General features: G+C 46.2%; 1 protein-coding gene across 2 annotated transcripts in view; it reads left to right on the forward strand.

The window, feature by feature from the left end:
- The first annotated feature begins 1,192 nt into the window (after positions 1–1,192).
- The window catches only part of B4GALNT3 (beta-1,4-N-acetyl-galactosaminyltransferase 3), a 101,449-nt gene continuing 80,510 nt past the window's right edge, over positions 1,193–22,131 (forward strand). For both annotated transcript variants that reach the window (XM_019654040.1, XM_019654041.1), the window contains exon 1: positions 1,193–1,734. In XM_019654040.1, the coding sequence (XP_019509585.1) occupies positions 1,566–1,734 (169 nt within the window). In that variant the 5' untranslated portion in view covers positions 1,193–1,565. The remainder of the gene's footprint in view (positions 1,735–22,131) is intronic.

A 22,131-nucleotide genomic window follows, 5' to 3' on the forward strand; every position in this document is an offset into this window, starting at 1 on the left:
GGGTGGGAGAGCCTGGGAGCTACTTAAAGGAAAAGTTACAATAGTCCGATAGAGACTGATAGAGACGACTGGACTATTGATCATCCAGCAAAGGTGGTAGCAAAAGAAGGGGAAACATAGCCCTTCATTCTGGGAACTCCTGCTTTGAAACAGTATTTGCATGTTATTCATTTGATTTTAAAATGTCTGGAAAGCTTTTTTTTTTTTTTTTAAGTTTGTAGCAGAGGATAGTTTTATTAGAGCAGAAAGTTACAGCTCTCGAAATGAGAGGGGATCCCGACTGGGATGCCCCTGAATAGCTTTTGATCCTCCACTTTGTCATTGGTTCCTGACCATTTTCCCCAGGAGAAAGAATGGAAAATAAACCTGCATTATTACCTGCTGAATGACCTGAGGCAATTCACTCACTTGCTCCCCCTGGACCTTAATTATCTCATTTAAATCAGATGTTTTACCTGTCTGAAGGCAGAGAACTGGATACTACAGAAAGCCTGGATGATCTTTTCAACTCTAGAGTGAGTTTGTTTCTTTTTTGATTTTTAATTCTTCAGAACCGTTCAACATTTACTCTCCCCCAACCACTATTTCATCCTCGTCTGGGAAAAATTACTTGGGTTAACCCTGGGGGCCATATAACTTCCCAGTGCCTCCTGGAGATGTGGTTGAGGCTGGGAAGGAAGCGTCTTCAAATCCTACCTGGAAGAGGAGACTACTGGTAAGGCTCAATTAAGTGGCCATTGCATCCCAACTATCATGTCTACTCTTGTTACCTAAAGTAGGGAGTAGGGTCGGTGTAGGCCACGAAAGGCCCTGAAACCCAAACTCTGAGCATCACGCCAACACGAACCCTCACCCGCCCCCCAAATATACCCAGCTTCTACTTCACTTCTGCTTGGGGAGCATCACTGTCCAGTACCTGGGCGGTATCTCAGTTTCCCTCAGAGTCCAGATTGTAACACACCTCCAACTACACCCCATCCATCCCTACTCAGTGTGAGGGGGTACCAGTTACTAGTGCTCTGGCCCCACCTCTTGCTGCCCCAGGAAGGCCAGAAGGGCTCTTTCCCCTTTCCAGAGCTCCTCTGGGGCGGGGCCCACCTGTACCCTGGGGGCGGGGCCTGGACAGGTAGGTGCGCTGTCGCGGCCAGGGCTGGGAGAAAGCTGGAGCGGGAGGAGCAGAGAGAGGCGGGCTGGTGCACACCTAGCAAACCTCCGGGTGGGCTGTGTGTGTGAGAGCGAGCGAGCGAGCGAGCGAGCAGGGAGGGAGGGAGGCAGCGCGCCTGCGACAAGGAGAGGCGTGGGGAGGAGAGCCGCGCGCGGAGGACACTCGGGGAGGAGGAGTCGGGCTCCGCTCCTGGAGAGACTTGGGGCCGGCGTGCGGCGCCCTCGCAGCTGACCGACCCCTGGTGCGCGGAGCATGAGCCGGCGCCCCGCTGGAGCGTGGCCGGGGGAGACGGCCTCGGCGCAGCCCTGAGACGCTGGGCTGGGGCTGGGACCCCGCGCGCCCGGGGCGCTGGGCCCGGCCGGGGGGCGGGGGCTGGCGGCGGCCGCCCGGGCGCAGCACCATGGGGAGCCCCCGAGCCGCGCTGCTCCTGCTGCTCCTGCGCCCGGTTAAGCTGCTGCGGCGGCGCTTCCGGCTGCTGCTGGCGCTCGCCGTGGTGTCCGTGGGACTCTGGACTCTTTATCTAGAACTGGTGGCGTCGGCCCAGGTCGGCGGGAACCCCCTGAACCGGAGTAAGTAGCACCCGACGGGGGGGCGGGGGAGGGCGCGGAGATGGGAGGGGGTAGTACCGCTGGCTCCAGCGCTGGGATGACCCGCCTCTCATCCTCAGACACGATTTTCAACTCGTTTTCGTCTCCAGGTGCCCGGCGCCGCCCCTCTGCCTACTCCGGGATAGAACCGGGTGCGGGGGCCGAGCGAGGAGTTCCCTAGCCAGGGCTTGGCCGCTCAGCCACCCGGGGCCGGGGCAACCTCGGGGCCGCTTGCCTCCTCGGAGGGCGACGGGGAGAGAGGTCCCCCCCCGCCCGCCGGGCCCCCCCGCCCGCCACGCGGAAATGCTGGCGGAGACTTGGGGCACTTGCAGCGGCGCCAGTCTTGCAGTCTCCCTGGAATAGACACGCGCGGTCCACGCGCGGGGCTGGGGATTTATGTCTGGGATGCTGGGGATTTGTGTCTCCACCGAGGCCGCGCGCTCCAGCCTAAATAGCCCAAACTTGGCTCACCACCTTCTCCAGGGCTTGCTCCATTTCGTCTCCTGCCTTTTCTGCGATTCTTTATTTTAACAATACCTCGTAGAACCACCTCTCCTCCCCACTTCCCATACGCCCCTCCCCTCCCAGCCCCTTCCACTTCCTCCAAGTCTCCCACCTCCTCACTAAGCCGTCCCCTCTCCGAGTCCTGGCGGTCCTTACTGCTAGTTGTCTGACGTCCTCCTTGGGAACCCTGCTGAATTTACCAAACCCACTCAAGGAAACAATGGACAGCACAGTGGACACTTCATTCTTTTTAACTTAGGCAAAGCCACTTAATTTTTCTGTGCCTTAGGTTTTCCTAGGAAAATGGGGGAGGGAATGGTCTCTCTTTTTACTTCAACAGGCATCACTGTCCGAGGTAATTTTCAATTTACTGTTGATGGAGCTAACAAAATAAACTCTGAAAGTGTCAGGGACTGTAAAAAGTCCATGTAAAAGTTGGAAGGAGTGGAAAGACTCCCAGAACTACCAGGTTCTCTTTCCAAATCCGAGGGGTGGAGTTTCATAGTTGTAGCACATCCTCTACCATGCCTTCACTTCCCCCTTTCAGAAAACTGAAGAAATGACGAAATTGCTGGTGAAAAGATGCTCTGACATGTCCTTGTGTCAACTGCTCTGCCCAGAGTTGGGTGTGGTGCTTTGCCATGGTGCTTTGCCGTCTGTGGCCAAAGAGAGGGAATTACTAGGGTCAGTAATTGAGCTAGTTCAGGGTAGAGATATGTTTATGGTGGAACACCTCACCACTGTCTGGCAGCTGAAATAATTCCGATTGTGTGTTGGGAGACCGGGGTTCCTGATTGTGCCACTAACAAGTTGCGGAATCAAGGGAAAAATGGCAACTTCTCAGGTAGAAGGAGGAAGTTGGACCAGTTGATCTCTGAGGTTCCTTCTAGTCTGGATACTAAGCTTATGCGATCTCCCCTTCCTGAGCATTTCCAGGGCCAGAGAGCTCAGCACATCATGAGGAAGACTGCTTAGCCACAGCTCCACAGCTCTAACTACGAGAATTCTTCCTCCTTCTGATGACCAAAATTGGCCTTCCCGTAGCTAGTTCTTCCCTCCCCTGAGCCTTGTTCTTCCCTCTGAAAGACAGCATGAATCTACCCTTTTATACCCTTCATAGTCCCAAGTGCATGAGCCCAGGTGGAGTGTATACAGGTGGGAAGCCCTGGGAGGGACACCCCTTCTCAGTGTGGCCACCATTTTATTAATGTAGCCAGTGGGATCCCCTGCACAGATTAAAAACAGAGAGGAAAGCAGTTGCTTTGTGACCCTGAAATCAGTGACCTCCCTTCTACCCACATACTTTTTCTTTACCTCATATATGCTTTCTCAGAGACCAGAACCAGTTGGCCATAATCAGAATCTCACACTCAGGCTTCCAACCTCTGTCTCCTGTTGGCTGTGTCATTGTAAATCAATTCTTGGGTCTGTTTGGTTTCCCTTCTAGGTGAATCTTAACTCTCTGACTGCGTTTCCTTATTCTTTGTTTCCTTTTCCAAACTGACCCTTTTCCCAAAAATGTTCCCAACTTCCTATTCCAGAGTTGGCTTTCTTTCCTTAACCATAATTTTCTAATGAGGGTCAAGCCTAGGCACCGATGGATCACTTGTCCTCTTGCCCTCCTAGAACCCCTGAAACCCTTTGCTCTGCAGGGTAACTTCTCATGCTCGGCTGTTTCATTGTATTCAACTCTTTCCTTGATTTCCTTTGGAATGAGATTTATACAGTGGCTGTGGTTTCTGGCTCCTTGTCTCCCATCTTTGTTTTTAAGAAGCCCAGACATTTTGCATCAAAGTCCTCTTGTCCGTATAGGTCGTACTCCCAGCTCAGAGCTATTCCTCTGAAAGGAGAGCAGGGAGGAATTAGGAAATAGGCAGGAAGGGAGTTGCTGGCATTTGGTCTTCTACACCCTGGCCTCTCCACAGCAACCAGGGTAGTAAAACTTCCCCTCCCAGGACTGTACCCATGGTCTTGACCACAGCAACCAGAGTCCCATTCTTGGCTCTGCTCCCCAACAAGCCACCCTGCTGCCTCTCTCCGGCAGCTCCTGCCAACTCACTCCACCACCAGCTTTCCTGTCATCTGTAAGGCCAGCCTTCATTCCCAGGAACCTTTCATTTGCCTGTCCCTGTGTGACTGGTACGTCAATCTGGTGCTGGAAGAAGCATATGGAGAGATGGCAGTCACAGACTCCAGGGTGGTGAAGTAATGACAGGGAGCGGGCCTCCAGCTTCATCTTCATGAAATAACCCAGTAGTTTAAGGTATGGCTGATGTGCAATTTGGGCAATTTGATGTGCAAAAAAAGATACAATCACAATTGGAGTAACTTCAGAGAAAAGCAACCAAAATCATTAACGGATAGAAAATGGGTCCCTTGGACAAAAGAATTAGAGCTGTTCACTCACTCAAATATTTATTTAGCACATACCTCAAGCAAGGCATGGTGCTAGGTCACTTAGATAGAAAGATGAGTAGGTTATGGTTTCTGTCCTCAACTGCTTTCTCTCTAGGAGGGGAGTTCAGGTGCCCATACAAAAATAATCATAATATGAAACAGTAAGCTTTACAAATGTAGAACCTAGATGTTGCTGTGACATTTCTGTGAATGGGGCACACAGCTCTTTCAACTAATTTCAGAAGATCTTGAGTTGGTAAGATTTTAATGGATATAGAAAGAGAAGACTACTTCAGGAAGAGAGCAATGTAGACAAAGACCGAGAGATGGGAAAGTTAGTATAACATTTGGGAATGTTGAGCCTCTGGGTTTGGTGCAGCAGAAGGTGTGAAGTAGACTATAGAATGGTACTATATCACGAAAGACCTTGAATAACACCTTAAAAAGTGGCATTTATAAGTAAGAGAAAGCGGTTGAAAGTTTTAGAAGAGGGTAGCCATGTGGAATGGAATAGGCAAGCGGAACAGCAAAACAACAATCTGGTAGGGATGGCGGTCCCTCGCTGTGGCTGGCATCAGCCCGTTAGCTGCTGGGTCATGAAGCTCCTGGGCATAGGTCCAGGTAGTAGGGGAGCATTCAGAGTGGGGTAGTCACTGTATCCCAACACGTTCATAAGTATTTCTGTATTTTAATAACTGGTAAGCTGCACCGGTGTGTACTGGCTGAAAAGCAGCCCTGGGAACAGACTATTATTGGAAGGTAAAGACTGCATTCCGGCAGGTTTTAACAAGTTATACCCATTTGTTCAGATTGAATTAGCTAAATTGTGCCTGAAGGCGGAGGTCTGGACTAAAATGGTTTCTAGGTTCTTTGCTCTATCATTGACCTGTTGGGACCAACTTGGTGCTGGAGCTAATAGTGCGCTTGGGCACAGAGCCAGGGCTGAACGATAGCGTTTGCCAGCTATCTAGATCTCACCAGGCTGGGTCTGGTATGTCCCCATTTAAGTGCCAGGTTTACCTGCTGAACCCCAAAGTGTTCTCAAGCTCAGGAATTAATCGGCTTTCACGGCCTTAAATCTATAACACATCTCTCTGGTTGTCCCTGTGATTTTTAACTGACTTCAAGTGGGCTGGGGAGGCACACCTGCAGATGTCAGGCAGGCACTTCAGCTCCTGGGGTCACCACAGCCATTCCGATTTGGAAAGGCTACAAACCCTCCAGTAACAGAGGTAACTCAGGGCAGAACGGTAACCTGAGACGCAGGCAGGGAGAGTGAGAAACAAACGAGACAGATGTGTGGCAGAGCAGGGATGGTGTGGCTTAGAGCTGAAACTCAGAGCAGCGGCCAGTGGGGAAAGGACACCCTGCTTCTTGTGCGCTGTGTGGCCTGGGACCCTGTCTCGCAGCCCTGGCTGGGCTGGCCATCTTTCCCATGGAACCTCGGGCTCCTGTTCCTGTGTCCTACTTACCTCTGTTTACGACGCCATTCTAGTCCCCCAGTCGCTATGTGTAATTTCAAATCAGTATTCAAATCTGGTCACATACTAGGCACTCAAATACCTTCTGATTATGGATGGTAAGCTCTGAATTTCCGAGCCCCTGATAGGTTAATTTCCACTGGTGGATACTTTTTTTTTTTTTTAAATCAGTGACCGATCCAAGAATAGAACCTAGGAATTGTTCCTCCTACCATAATACATGTAAACAATAGCCTTTACACACAAAGGCAAAGGATAAGAAGTAAGTCATTCATGCTTTTTTAATTTGTGTGTTTTCTTCGGACCTAGAACTGTACCATTAATGCCAGGTGTGACAGCAGGAGACCCAGACCCAGCGTCTCCCTTCCCTGGTCTCTTTAGTCCCTGCTCCGACGTGGCACTAAAATTGCAGCAACACAGCCGCCCTGTCTGTCCTGCCCACCGCCAGGGCCCCTCAGTCTGAGGCGAGGCCCCACTCGCCTGCTGGGTGGTGCTGGGCTGCTCACCACCCAGTCCTGGGAGTTGTTCAGGCACCCTGCGTGGTTAGAGCTGCTTTGCAGCACAAGGTTTGCTGAAGCAACCACCTCTGTGCTGGTTTTAGGAGCGACTGGTAGTTGCACTGCAGTAATTTTCCAGGCCACGGAGCCTGGTCTTGCCCTCTAGTGCTGAGCTTTATGGAGCAGAGCAGAGCAGCGCAGCAGCCATAGCAGTTTGCTTTGGAATGGGGCCTAGAAGCTGTTCTTGGAGCCGGCTGCTCACTGTCTAGTTCTCTACCAAGTTCCACCAGTCTCAAAATCTACCCTTTTCATTTCCATGAGCACTTTTCTTTATATCCAAGGGTGATGAGGTCTAAATTAGGCCAGCCATATGTTTTGCGCTTTCCGAAATTCCTCCTTTGACCCTGTGATCCACAATTAATAGACTTATATGTTAGCTGATGTAAAAAAAAAATACTACTGGAAGAGGTGAGAATAGTTTGGATAGTGTATAGAAAGGGCATTGGGCTGAATGTGTTATATATTCTGAGCAAAGCATGACAGAGTTTTAAACTTTTACAGGCGTAGGTTCTAACAAGGGCTGCCTTCAGTGTTAGAAGTATCCATGAGACAAACAAAAATGGATATTCTTTTTACCTTGTGATGTTTTAGTGTATAATTTTTATGCTAATTTAAAAAGTTTCTTTAACTTTTTTTTTTGGAAAATAAGGATGAAAGTTGTTCTTGCCCCTGTTTGTGTGTGTGTTTTTAAACTTTTCATTGAAATATCTTACATGTACAGAGAAGTGCCCATGTAAGTGTATAGCTTGATGAATTTCCACAAACTGAACAAACCTGTGTAACAAGCACCCTGATGAAGAAATAGAACACTACCAGCACCCCAGCAGCCCCACTTTGGGCTTCCTTTCAGTCACTACTATGAGCATAGATTAATTTAGCCTATTTTTATGTATAAAAATGTGATTTACTTTAAAAATAATATTTATGATTATAAACATAATGCATGTTCTGATACCAGATGACAGCTGTGTATCTGGACCACAGATACACAGTAAAAAAAAGTTACTATTTTATGTTTTAGGCATCCCAGTACAACTGATGTACTAACTTAGGAAGTGGCCAAGGAAAACCAAGGATCTAAATGCTATGAGTGGCCTTTTGAGCTTCCTTTGCTCGGCCTGCTCCAAACTCTTTGGAGTGTACTTTCTTTTCTAATAATGGCCCTTGAGCCATTCTTTACTGCTCGGGCCCACTTCTGCTTCTTTGAAATGTATTTTTACTTCTAATCAACTTTTCTGCAACTTTAAAAAAATAAAATAAATAAATACTATGAGATACAACCTCATGAAAGTTTGCATCTGAGCTGCTGTAAGGATGGGACTGAGCAACATTGTCTATCCTGTGTGAGAGCCCCCCCAAAATATTAGAAACAGTTATGCTTCTCTTGAGCAACCAGTTTGTTTAAACTTTTATTGGCATGTAAATTGTAAAACCACTCAGTTTTCTCCCTTTGTGTTGGTTACTGGAAAACTTCAGAATTTAATTTTTGGTTCATCTGGGAAAACACCTAAAAGATTTTATGATCAGCATTTTGGTATCAATTTTATTTCTATACCTTTATTTTTATTTTTTTCCCCACAACTACTTTTAGTTTATGTCATCTTATATTCTATGGTCCTTTAATCAAAGCCACTTTAATTTTTTTCTGGACCAAATCAAGGCCTAAAATAAATCAATGAAAGTGCTATGTATACATAATAGTATGAAGAAGAAATTAACACTCGCCTATAATCCCACTACTCTGACCTAGAGATCATTGACAAGAAAAAATAAAGTATAATAAGTAGTGATAAGTAGATGCTGGACTATGGAATAACTTAAACAAGAATTCTCCATTAAAAAAATAAGAAAGCCGAAAAATTATTTTTTTTGTGTGTGGGTGTCTTTAGTTTATTTAGGTATTGAAAAACTGAATGGCATTCAAAAATAAATTCCTGCTATGTAGAAAAGAAAATGAAAAGCTTGGAATTTACTGACAGATGTTAGGGCCTGAGCCACTGTGATTTTAAACAATGACATAAATACAAGGAAAATTCAATAAAACTTGGGGCACTCCTGACACGGCTGATGCACCAACCAAGGGGACTGGCCAGGAAGACCAGAAGCTGAAGTTTGTCATGTTGGCTCCTAACCCCTCAGACCCACAGGGAGACTGAGTGTGAAGACCTGTGGCTGCTGCCCAGCCTGCGGCTTCTGAATGCATAAAGTCACAAACATCAGAGACCCATCCCCTTTACTAACAGGTGAGAAGTCAAGCCTGGGAAGAAATATTGTCTTCCTCCTCCCCCCATTTCTTTTAAAGTGTGTTCTTGTGTGGAGCAGAGGCTATGAATCAGGGTCTGGGAGGAGGGCCCAAGGATGGGAAAAGGAGAAGGAAAGGTGAGGGTGGGAATAGAGAAATGACATTCCAGACAGACCAAGATATCTAAATGCCCAAGAAATTGAGCAATGTGTGATTTCGAGTTTTTATTTACTTTGCAAATCTTGAATGGCTGCAGAGGTGATTCATTTTAAAACTTAAAATGTTTATGGAGCATTTACTTTTTTATGGAAGACTGAGTGGGATAAAAAACATCGATGGTTCCTGGAAAAAATTAAGCAATTTGAAGGCAGGGCAGTTTAAATCCAAGCTCTATTACTCACCAGTTGCAGGACCTTGTACAAGGTACTTCTTTCCAAGCTCAGATGATTCACCTGGGTAACAGGTTATAATGCCCTCTCTGTAGATCATTTCTTAGGACTAAGTAAGATTTAGTGAGCCTACCATATATTAGGTGCCTGATTAGATTTAACATAAGCCTAGCACACATTAGGAGCTCAGTGAATGTTTGTTCCCATCTCTTCCCCTCACAGTTACAATCTGATAGGAATTAGAGACTGGCTGGGCAGGCAGGAGTGGATAGATGCATTCCTCAACTAGCCCTTTTCCCAGTGTTGCTTCCGTGTCTCTGCCATGACACAGCTGTGCCCAGCTCCTTAGCCACCTCCAGGCCATCCATGGCCAGCACCTGCCACCAAGCAACACATTCTTTACTCTTTTTTCTCCGTGATGTTCAGTGCTGCCTCCAGCCTTCCTTTCTGATCCCAGGCAAGTATTTGCATTGGGATGGAGGGGTAGGTTAGAAGGCAAGGATTTTTCTGAGAAGGAGAGATGTTTTGGGAATGTGCCAGGGCACAAAAGCTCAGCAGTTGGGAAAAGCCAGCCTGTCCCTCTGCTGCCAGCCCCTGAGTCCTCAGGATTTCTGGACCTGAAGGCAGGAACACGGGCCAGGTATCTCAGTTTCAGTCCTAGCTTTGTAACTGATTATGGAGGGCCCTTGGGCAAGCCCCTTTTCTTTGGAGGGCTTCAGTTTCCTAATCTTTGGAATGGGATGTCTCTTTCAGAGGTTGGTTTGGAACCTCTCCAGTGTCACTAAGGGGCCAAGGGGACAGTCAGCCTTTGACATTTTGGCCCTGGTCTTTCAGGACTCAGTTGCCTGAACTGAGAGGTGGCAGCTATCCCAGGGCTTCTGGCTACTTGGTCTCCAAGGTCACCTCTCACAACATGGTCTCCATATAAGCAGTTGCCTCAAAGATTAAAGGCCTCTCTGCTGAGATCTTCTTACAAATCCTCTGATCCACTCCTTTCCACCCTATCTGCCAAGCCAGGGTTCAAATGGATGCCTGTAGACATGTGCACACATACACCCTCCCTCATCAACCAACTGGTCTCCTAGCTCTGCTCACCCACACTTCTGGGTCGGACATTGGCAGGCAGAGGGAAGACATTGGGGGTTTCCTCACAAACCAGGGACAGAGTGTTGATATATATTCTCAGTTCTTGGTTTTCTTTTTTCTTTCAGCTGATTGAGGGCCTGAGGAAAGGGACAGGAGGATGGGGAGCACATCTCAGGTGAACAGGTAGCTTCCCAGCAGCAGAAGGCAGGGAAAATTGCACAGGCACAAAGAAATGGGGAGAAAATTAGGGAGAAAAACGGAGGGGGAGACACCTATCCCATCTTTTCACTTGGTTCAATGACCGTGTTTTCAAATCTATAAGTTTTATTTGATTATTTCAAATTTGGCTCTTTTAAAATACTATATTCTTTTATTTTTAATCATTTAAAAACATTTATTTTATTGACTCTATTAGCTAACGTTGGTTGCCCCAAACTAAGTGGTTGCCAAAATGTTAGCATCTGCTTGCTGTTCTGACATTCACATCTTAATTTTTTGGCCCCCGAAGATTTCCTTGACTTTATGGAGAGGTTACTGTGTAAATAGAAGTTTGTCTTATTGTACCCAGCATTTCTTAGTATTTTGCTCTATTTTCTGAAAAGGAAGTCCTTTGGCTTGAATTTTTCAGGCCTCCTCCAGCTCCAGTAGGCTGAGATTTTTTGGGGTATGTCTAAGCAAAAGTGAATATTTGCATTTGAGGAATACAGCATGTGCTAAGTAAAAGTTCAGGAATACAAATCCTAGAGTGTAGAGGCTCACATGGTATGAAGAAGATGAGATTGAAAAGGTGGCTGTGACGTAATTGTGGATTGTTGAGTACCAGACTGCTGAGTTTGAACTTGGCAGGGAGCGACATACATTTTTTAAAGCGGGGATTTGATATGATGGAAGGCAGTGTCTTCTTGTTTCCACCCACCGATTCATACTTTAACTCTTCAGATGTTTATTACATACCTTTTATGTCCTAGGAACTGTGATTACAGGTAGATTAAGCTGTTTGGAGAATGGCTTAGAGATAGAGAGGCCACTCAGGTGCTTGTTGGAGTGATGTAAAGTGTGGGCAATGAGTGCCTAGCTGAGAATGGTGACAGAAGAAAGCTGAGAGCTGTCAAAAACAGATGTGACAGATTTTGGCTGTAGAGTCATTGTAGAAGCCGATAGAAGACTAAAATCCTGGGTTTCACGCATGGTTCTCTGGCTACACTCTGCCATGATCATTTTAATTAAGGGCTATCTTGCACACCCAGCATCTCAAAATTGTTCTCATGAGAAAAAAGTGCTTTCATTTCTCCTTACCCTTTCCTGTCTAGGTTGGGATACTGTGCGGTCCTGCAGAAAAATACAAAGGGACAGGAGAGACAGACACTCATCCATTCAATAAATATTTATTGAGCACTTGTATGTGCTAGGCAATGTTGTAGGTATTAGGGACATAGAAGGAAACCAGAAATTTAAAGGCTTTCCTGGGCCAGCCGAGTGGCGCATTGGTTAAGAGTTGGCTTGGGACGCCAGCTCTGAGCAGCAGGGCCCCGGTTCGGATCCCACATTAGGGCCAGTGATGCTGCGCCCTCTATAGCTAAGATGGTGAACACAGCTCGATCTGGAGCTGGGCTGCCGTGAGTCCACGTCGACGATGGCGACGGCATAGACTGCAAGGGGGCTGCAGTGGGCTGCCATAAGCTACCATGAGTGGCTGGCAGCCAGCGTGAGCAGACGGCAGCCGGTGTGAGCTGCCAAGAGCCGCTGACTGATCTGCCTCACCTGGTAAGAGCACAATGATAATACCAACATGGGCCAGTGAAGCGATGTCCTCCACAACTAGACTGAAGAACAAAAGGACAGCAACTTCTCTGTCCCCCTTCCCCGATTCCCCAATGCTGTTCCCCTCCCCCAATTCCCCAATAAAATCTAAATAAACAAACAAACAAACAAACAAACAAATAAATAAATAAATAAAGGCTTTCCTGTCATGGAGTTTAATTTCAGGAGGAAAAGACAGATAAATACATGAATAAACGGATAGGAATTTCAATTGGTGATGAATTCATGGAAGAAGATGAAGCATGGTAATGGCACAGTTTCCGGATGTAGGGGTGAGAGAAGAGACTAGTGTGGAGAGTGAGGGGGCTCTCTGAGAAGGGACTTCCTTAAAATAGATACTGTAAGGCTACAGGACATGATTAAGGATTAAGCACTAATTGAGTGTCAGAATTACAAGTACCTCAGGAATTTATGAGAAGGATGAGAATGGGAGCTGGGTAGAAAAGTTAAAAAATGTAGAACAGGGTCATTGCTCATTTTCAGGACGAGCACCTTTCCTACTGCTTCCTATTGTCCTAATAAACACTGTCCTCCTTCACCTCCGGCAGGAACAGTCAGTCTCAGCTCTCTTGGGAGTACTTGAGAAAGGTTCTGGTGAGAGGCTCTGGGCCTGGGAGAAGTAAGAGTGCTGGTTTCTCCTCATTACAAACGTGAATCCCCAAACCAGGATTGGGGGTAAAGGATGTCCTATTAACAGCCCAGTTGGAGTTAACTCTGCACCCCCTTCCTTCACAGGATTTTTTTGTACCTCCATTAGTGCATTTATCAAAGTCTGCCTTGCATCAGAGTTATTTATGTCTGGTTTGTCTTCCCCCATGAGAGTGCTGGACCTGGGCATTTCCCCCCTTTTAGCTCCCTGGTGCAGAGATTTTCTAAATAACCTTTGTGGCTTGCATGCACTGGTAGAATCTGATGAAAAAAACTGAACCCTCTCCCCAGAAATTTGCCTGTCCCCTCATATATTTGGCATGCTATTTTGGGGAGGTTCACAGGCCCCTGACATCTATCCATGGATCTCTAATTAAGAACTCTGCCTGGGTGCTTTCTTTGCCCAACGCCTGGTACATGATGAGTTCTCAGAGTTTGATTGATTTGGTGAGGTACTCCCAATTAAATTCCTTTAGTTGCAGGGGACAGATGTTAGGTGGGAGAAAGCCAGGAGGCCAATGCTAGGAGCTGCAGAAGAGCATGTATGAGCTCTGGAAGTAACCATTCAAACAGCAATGCTACACCCTCACTCCTTGTCCATGGAGAACCAAAATTGGCATCTCCTTCCCTTGGGCTGGTCTTCCCTTGGGTTCTTGAGTGTTGCTCCCAGTCTCACTGTATTCCTTCTGCCCGCCTTTCAAAGCGGCCCATCCATTCAATCCCATCTCTTACCTGAAGCCTTCTTCAGATCTTTTAGTCCCAATGGATCTCACCCTTTCTGGAAGTTTTGTTGCACTTCGGTGGTCTGAAACTCACAGTTGATATTTCCTTATTATCTCTTATTTTCTTTCATTCCTACTTCATCTGGATTGGTATTGCCAGGTTGTTAGAGAAGCCAAAGGTGGTTCGCCCTCTCCACAAGCATTGATGGTGGTTAACTTAGAACTGAGTCGGCACAGCCTACACCATGCCTACGCCTCTCCCTACGGATGCAGCCACCCTTTCTGCCTCAATATCTGAGGTTGCTGTTGTGTCCTCTCCTCCACCTGCCAGTGTCTTCACTGCTCCCTTTCTTTCTTCATCACATAGTGGTCCGGAGCTAGTCTCTGAAGTCAGACTACCCGAGATTGAATCCCAGCTCTAATGCTTAGTAAGCTGCAGCATGCCTCAGTTTCTTATCTGTAAAATGGGAATGTTGATAGTACCTACCTCACTGGGTTTTTGTTGTGACAAGTGAAATAATACATGGAAAGAAGAGTTCCTGATACATAATGTTTAATAAATGTAGGCTGCTCTTATTACCATTTAATCAGCTTTTAAAGCCCCTCTTTGATTGTTTTTTTTGGGTATTCCCTTTCACAAAGAATCCTAGGACAGGTATGGATCTCAGAGATTTTTAGATTCTAAAATGGAAAATACCTGCATTTTTTATTCCAGGCCAGTGGCAGACATTTCCAATAGAACAGGAAATTCTTTTACTGAGCCCAGATGCAGTCTCAGAATCTTTCCCAGGACAGCTCGCCATGCAGTCCCTACAAATTGATTTGAGTTTCCTCTTAAAATGCAGCTGTTTGCCCAGCCTCCTGATTTTACCCATGAAAAGTTTAATGCCTAGAGAGTTTTAAGCCACCTGCCTGGAGAGCAGTGCTGGGCTCAGCACTCCCGATGCGTGGGCAGTGCTCCTTACAGCACGCTGTATCACTTACCACTGTGCCATTGCTCATTCCCTTTTTGTTTGCTAAGAATGCTTCCTTTTAATGTTTGAGTTTCATGAGGCCTTTTTTCCCTACCCATCCCAGCAATTTGACATGCATGTAACCCGTTTTCAAGTCTGTTTATCTTTTCTTGCCAGTGCACTAGCTGAAGTTATTGCCACCTAGGTGGGGGTGGATCATGTGTCCACCTCAGCTGCTACTGGTGGTGATCTGTGGGTTTTCTGAAATTTCTCCAGTGACACCCTCTATTGAAATTGATAGTTGAGGGTAACCTGCAAAGAAGTTCTTGTTGATGTTGAATTCTCATATTGCAAAGGGTGGGCCAAGACTTGACATTTCTCATCTAACAGGTCCCTTTGTTCCTCTCACTCTCCCATCCTCAGAACAGAGTCCATTCTACTAAAGAAGTGTAGAGCTTCTTTTTATTTGGGGGCAGGGGTTGGCTTAAACAACAGAAATTGATTGTCTCACAATTCTGGACGCTGAAGTCCAAGGTCACGGTGTGGGCAGGTTTGGTTTCTTCTGAGGCCTCTCTTCTTGGCACGTAGATGACCTGTGTCTTAATGTGGTTGTCCCTCTGTGTATAGAGCTTCTTCTAAAAAACAAAATAGAAGTGGAGTTACGATTTCTTCCCTCATCTCCTTGAGTTGAGGAGGGATGGGTAGTAGGAATAGATGAAGTTGGTTTTAAACCAAAAGAGTCTTGGAACACACAAATCATGAAACCCTTTGGTAGAAAAGTACATACTTAAAAAGATTGTTGTCTTCTCCCTATTCTCATCTCTGTAGAAAGACACAAGCTAATGAGAGCTGGTATTTTCATAATCTTAGTCAAGAAATGGAAGTCCATTACTGGCAATTCTATATGGCAGTAAAAGATGAAATGGGTGACACATTGAAGAAAAATTGCAGAGAGGAGGTGAACAAAATATTCAGGCTTGATTTAGCATGTTGAATAAGAATTCAGCTTTGCTCTGATGCATAAAGATTGGAAAAATATTTGCATAAGGAACATTTACAATGGTGAATGAAGCTTTAATTACATTTTTCAGGAAATACCACCTGTCTGTTATGGAAGCAAGCACTATTAAATTGAAGGTTGGTATTTACCACTTTGAGAAAAAGACATGGACACAAAACTGCCTAAGGCATTTGTTGATATAAAAATTAGGGAGGTTTGAATGCTGGGAAATGGAAATATATTATAATATTTTAGGGTAACAGTTATGAAATATTTTAAGCACCCCTTAACAAATCTAAAGTACTTTTCTGTTAGTATAGCAAGATAAACATACATTGTACATAACGTGGTTTGCTCAAAATGATTATGCTTGGTATATTTAGAAATTGGAAGGCCTGAGAGGCAGAAAAACCCCAAAGTCGTTTCTTCTGAAACCAAGAAAAAAAAATCCTCAAGAAAGAGTTGTTTTCCTATATTTTCCTATTCCTTTGTATCTCTGAGAAGGTTGGAAAGTTCCAGAGTAGTGAACACTTTCCCTAGCTGGCAAGGTTTTCGTGACCCAATCATGTGAGGAGAGGACTGGAAGGTGAAGGAAGGAGTACAATAGTACCTTGTTTTCACCTGGATCCTTTCTCTTGGGAACTTGGAGCAACTTAGGCAGCAGTCACATTTTAGGATTGAAGTTATTGTGTCTTCTGAAGGAAGATGGATCCTTTCTACCTCTCAGGAAAGGTGACCTCTGCCACAGCCTATGTGTGCATCTGATGAATCCTGGAGTTCACTGGGAAGACAGAAGGTACAGCCTGCTGCCTTCTTTATGTAGAGGAGGAACTAAGAGGCAAGAGGCTAGCGCAGACATATTGTTAAGCCCACCAAAGGAGTTGGGAGGCTTACTCTCAAGCATGCTGACCCTTAGCATTAGGTTAGAAGCTCAGATGGCCATTGTATGCAGTCTAGAATCTTTCTTGAGTAACTTAAATCTTGCTGAGGGCATTTTGTTTCATGGCATGGCTCTGATGGTGTCACTGTCCTATCCTTCCCAGAGTTCCTCCTAGACCAGTGAGCTGATGTTCCTTGGACTGTTGAAGCGGGGGTAGAGGGGATGGGACTTGGAATCATCAGAAGTGGGTACCCCTGGGATACCTTTGGCTGCCTACAACTAGCCAATGAGGGAGACGGAATGAACAGTGAGGGAAATATGGAAGAGGGGATTATATTCTAAGCCTTACTTCTAAGGAGTCTTGATAAGGAAAAAAGTGAGCAGCAGTGTCAGGTGCAGAAGAAAGGTCCAGAAGATCTAAGAAGAAACCAGCATATTTGGCCAAGGAGCAGGGAGAGTCACTGGTGAGATGTGTGATCAGTTGAGATCTGTCGTAGCAGAGGAGGAAAGTAGAAACCGTGCTATGGAGTCATAAAGTATTCTGGCTAGAAAGGAACTCAGATGTCTTTGCTTTTTTTTTTTTCCTCTTCAGCTCATGGTTAAGGCTAAGAGCCCTGGGCTGGCAGTCGGGGGCCCCGTTTCTAGACGTGGTTCTGATATGAACTAGCTCTGTGACTTTGAGCAAGTCAGTCCTGTCCTCTGGGCCTCAGTTTTCTTATTTGTAAATAAGATGGCTTTGCTACTTGGTCCTTGAGGTCCCCCTGGCTCTGACATTATTCCCAAAGAAAGTGGTATCTGCATCAGCATTGAGGACTCCGAGCTGGGAGTGGCTAGAGCAAGACTGGAAAAAGGAGACTCAGAAAAGAAGCCTGATTCAATTCCTTCCTCTAATCACCTAGCTGTGTGACCTTGCTTTCTCATTCATTCAGGACTGAGAGGTGGGCCCTGGGTCCAGCTCTTACCACTGAGACAGTTGCCATTCTCCACCTTCCTCCCTTCACATTCTCTCCTCTCCTACTCACCTGGGTATAGGAGGACAGGTTTCATAGGTGGGGGCAGCAAGGGAGGGGCTGAGGGTGGATGAGCCCTGGCTAATGGCCCTTAGAGCAACGACCCCTGGGAAGCTTTTGGCTGAATAGGCACAGTGACTTTGTGGGGGGGGGGATTTCCACAGGCCCTAGTGACCATGATCATCTTTCACATAGCCCTCCCACTCCTCTGCACCTCCAAGCTATGGACCAGTCCCCACTCAGAGCTTCACCACCCCCTTCCTGCCTCCTGGGCAGCCGTCACATAAGTGCCACTGTGTGCTCAGCCCAGGGGTGGGAGGGACTTCTGCCCAGGTTTTGGCTATTGGGTTGGCTGCTTATTTTGGCAGCTCTAGCCACAGGCTTCCTGACCAGACCATCAGAAGCTGAGGGAACTAGAGGTGGGGGTCAGTGGGTCAGGGGCTCAGAATCTGCCTTAGGGAGGGAGCTTGCTGTAGAGGCGCCCCTCCAGGAAGCAGATTTCCCCTCTAAAGAAGGGGAAATTTGATGCACATCCTCTGGTGTTCTGTAGAATGGGAATAATGATCTTGACCTCACAAGGTTGTGGTGGCATTGGAAACCTGACACATCTTTTACTCTCAGTAAAATTTTGCTTTCCTTTTTTTGGTGTTCCCTGAGTTAAGAAGTGGACAGGGTGTACCTATCGGTTTAGTCATGTTAGGAAAGCAGAAGCGGAGCAAAGTCAAGCTCCAGGCACACAGAGGCTCTTGCTTTTCATGTGTTTTCCCAGTTCCCAGCCTGAGGCTGACCATGATGGGAGAGCGGCACGTTGCTCTGCGCTGCCTTCCCCTAACCTCATGTCCAGAGGCAGATGGGCTCCCAGTCATTACCTCACTGCAGGGCCCTGTCTGCCAGAGTGAGTGGTAGAACTGCCTGGGTGGAGAGCTGGAGGCTAATTTTAGACTTGGAGACTCCCTGCCAACAGCTGTGGTTGGGCAGCAACTGGGCTGGGCCGCCTGTGGGAGTTCTGAGTCTCCTTGCAGGGAGCCCAGGCCTGCTCTCTCGGGCACCTTCCTGCCTCTGCCTCAGTTGCAGGGCAAGCAGGGGACAAGGGCTCCTCTGAACAATGGGTAGGACCTTGGGGTCACCCCTTCAAGGCTTCCTTTCTCCTTCTTGCATTAAGATATTTCTGTCTTCCATCTCCTTCCAGGTGGCTCTGTAGGCCAGAGACTACTGATATGGCACCTCTATAGTGGGCCAGGGGCCTCTGAAAAGGGGAAACAGTATCATCCAAATGTCCCGGATTTGTAGGCTAAATCCATTCAACATCAAGCTAATCATCTAATTAGTGCTTCTCAGCATTTTTCCTACTGGCACACATAGAAAATGACAGGAAAAGATTATATATATAATATATATAATAATCTGCTGCCCCTGGAACTCAAGGGGTTGATACTTTGCACATCTGTTACCCATCTGAAGCCCACTAGTGGGCCCTGGCACTCCAGTTGGGATGCTCTGATCGTTCTCCAGCAGCTTGCTGTAGTCATGAATGCCAGGTCCCAGCCCCAGGAAACAGCTCCTGTGTTAATTATAGACTTTAGACTTATGCTGGAAGGGAACCCAGACAGCAAGGAACCTATTCTTTCTTTTCACAGATAAGGAAACTGAGGCCTTAGATTTAACAGCTAAGAAGTAAAAAAAAACCCCCAAAAACCAGTTCTGATTCTAGTTCTGCTAGGACAGTCATTCATTTTCCCAACATTTATTGAATGCCTATAAAATTCAATATGCTAGGGATACAAAGATGAAAACTGGTTGCTGGAATTCATCTATTTTTGATAAAAAAATCAAGTGAAAGCAACGCAGGAACAAGACAAACAAACAAAAACTCATAGACACAGACAACAGTTTAGTTGTTACTAGAGGATGAAGGGAGAGGGGGGAGGTAGAAGAGGGAAAAGGGGATCAAATATATGGTGATGTGTTATAGAAATGTACACTTGAAACCTATATAATTTTACTAACCAATGTCATCCCAATACATTTAATAAAAAAAATCAAGGAAACCAAGTTCAAGAAGGTGGTTATTTTGGGGAGAGAGGTAGGGATGCGATTGGAGAGAGGCCTGAAGGGCTTCAAAGGAACTGGTTAGAACGTCTGTTTCTTAAGTGGAATGATGGGTACATAGGTGTTATTCTTTAAACCATTCATATATATTCCTTTATATGTGTGATGTAATTCCTTTAAAAATGAATTGAAAAATACAGGGTGTTTACAAACTAGAGATAAATCGCCTTGGTGGTTAGGTGAGGGAGAGAGAGACAAAGTACCTCAGTTATTACATGACAGAGTGATAAGTGCTCTGACAGTTATAATAGCCCAAGCATGTGCATGTAAACATGATCTCATGGCCCTGTGAAGGATAGGAAGGTTTATATTGTTTTAGTTTTACAGGTGAGAAAACTGAAGTTCAGAGAAGTTACTTACCATGTTCAAGGTTTTGTGGTGACTAGCCTTTGCAGACAAGTTTGCATACTCACATCTTAGCCATTCCACTACGATAGGGAGGGGCAAGGGAGTTGACTTACACAGTGAGCTGACCTATGGGGGTCTGGTGGAGGATGGAAAGTCAGGAAAGTTATCCTCCAAATGTCTATTTCCCAGTCTACAAAATGGAACTAGTTTTACTTGTTGCTCCTTTCTGTGCAAAGAATTTGAATATAAAAGCACTAAGTCAGTGTAAAAGCTGACATTTCCTGAGAACTGCTGCTATACCAGCTATTAATACTTCTCAGGTTTTACCTCCTTTAATCTTCCCTCCACCCCCATCAAGAGCACACAATTCTTATTTTACAGGGCAGTCTGCCTCCTTGCTCTCTGCATTCCTCTATTAACAAATCTCCCTCTCCCTGCCTTTCTCTTCCAGCAGAGTGCTGGCTTTAACTTTGTTAGTGACAGTCATTCCAGAGCTGAGATGCTAGAGATATGAAGCACCTGCCCTTACCCCGCCCCTAGTGCAAGCGATGCCATTCTTTTGGCACATGCCAGGTTCCATGGTTATCTCTGGGGGCCATCACCCTCAGCTGAGAAGTTGGAGGCTTTGAAATCCTTAGACTGTCCTCTGGTTATTGGTCTGGCTTCACATTTGAATCAGCTGGGGAGCTATAAGAACCATCCATATCAAGACCTCACCTCAAGTCAATCAATTAGATTTGAGGGGAAGGAGAGCCAAACATCAGGGATACTAATGGGTAGCCAAAGTAGAAAAGCTTGGCCTGTACTTTCTCTCCAAATGGGATGAGCTAAGAAACAAACACTGATGAACAGGTAAGGGAGTACACAGTTAAGCCATGACTGGAATGCTCTGGGGCCCAGGCTGGTTCAGGATTAGGCCAGGGAAGACTGGAAATGGGACAAGGAACAGAGAAGGAATGAGACAATGAGGTAGAAAGGAGAGAGGAGAAAATGAAAAATAAAAGCATGCTGCTGGAGGATGCTAAATTGCCCCCTATAATGACCCCATACCTTTCCAATGGTACCATTCTGTGGGTTGAGGTCCAGCCAGTAAACATTTGATCATGTAGTGTGTATGAGCTACAGGACATACAAAGAAGTATGAACTCCATCCAGTTGGCATTCCAAGAGCCATGGTGTTCTTGCACATATAGATGTGCACATCAGAAATAAAATATCCCCTTGATATGTTCTTCCCAGCACCCAGAAGCCCTCTTACTTCTGGGTAAATCTTATTACATTTGTTTAGAGTCTGTCATGTGAGGGCGGGAACCATGTCTGTTTTGTGTCTGAGTCACCACTCTATTGCCCCAAACCTAACATTATGCTTGCATCAAAGAAAGCCCTCACCTGACCCCATATTTGTTTAATTGAATTTGATTGTTTGAAATAACTAGAGCAAGGTGAGTTCTAAGGCACTTGGAGCATGATTATGTGCTCAAGTGTCTGGTAAACGTAAGAGAAATAAAATGTAGCTGGGGAGGAAGGCTTTGTGGTGGAGGTGGGATTTGAACTTGGACTTAAATGATATACAGAGGGCTTAGAGAGATGGCGGTGAGGGAGGATGAAGATAAGGAATAAGCAAGGATGTGCCAGGGGCACGACAAAGAACCTGGCCTGATGGGAGAGGAGGCATTTCCTAAGGAAGGCGGGCAAGGGAAGGAAAGAGGTCCTTGCGGTCTAAGGGCAGCTAAAGTTGAGAGAAGGGTAGGGGGGAACCAGCTATGGGAAATGGGTACAGGCTCAATAGATAAGTGAAGGATAGATAAGTTACTTGACCATTTAAATAAATTCTCTATTTTCACTTTGAGCCTGCTTCTATGACATTAGAATCAGCAAATTGGGGCTGCTGTGGTGAGGTGGTATTTACAGATGTTCATCCAGAACAAGAGATGTTGAGAAGCCAAGACCAAGAAATAAATGGACAACCTCAGATTTGACCATTCCAAGGTCTTAGCTGGCAACTAAGAGTGAGAGTAGATGTTCTCAACCCTGGCTGCATGCTAGATCATCCAGGAAGCATAAAAAATAATTGAGGCAGGGCCGGCCGAGTGGCGCATTGGTTAAGAGTTGGCTTGGGGGCCGGCCGAGTGGCGCGATGGTTAAGAACTGGCTTGGGAAGCCACAGGGCCCCGGTTCGGATCCCACATATGAGGGCCAGTGACACTGCCCTCTACAGCTAAGATGCTGAAC

The sequence above is a fragment of the Hipposideros armiger genome, unplaced genomic scaffold (assembly GCF_001890085.2).
Source record: "Hipposideros armiger isolate ML-2016 unplaced genomic scaffold, ASM189008v1 scaffold_213, whole genome shotgun sequence".
NCBI classification, from domain to species: domain Eukaryota; kingdom Metazoa; phylum Chordata; class Mammalia; order Chiroptera; family Hipposideridae; genus Hipposideros; species Hipposideros armiger.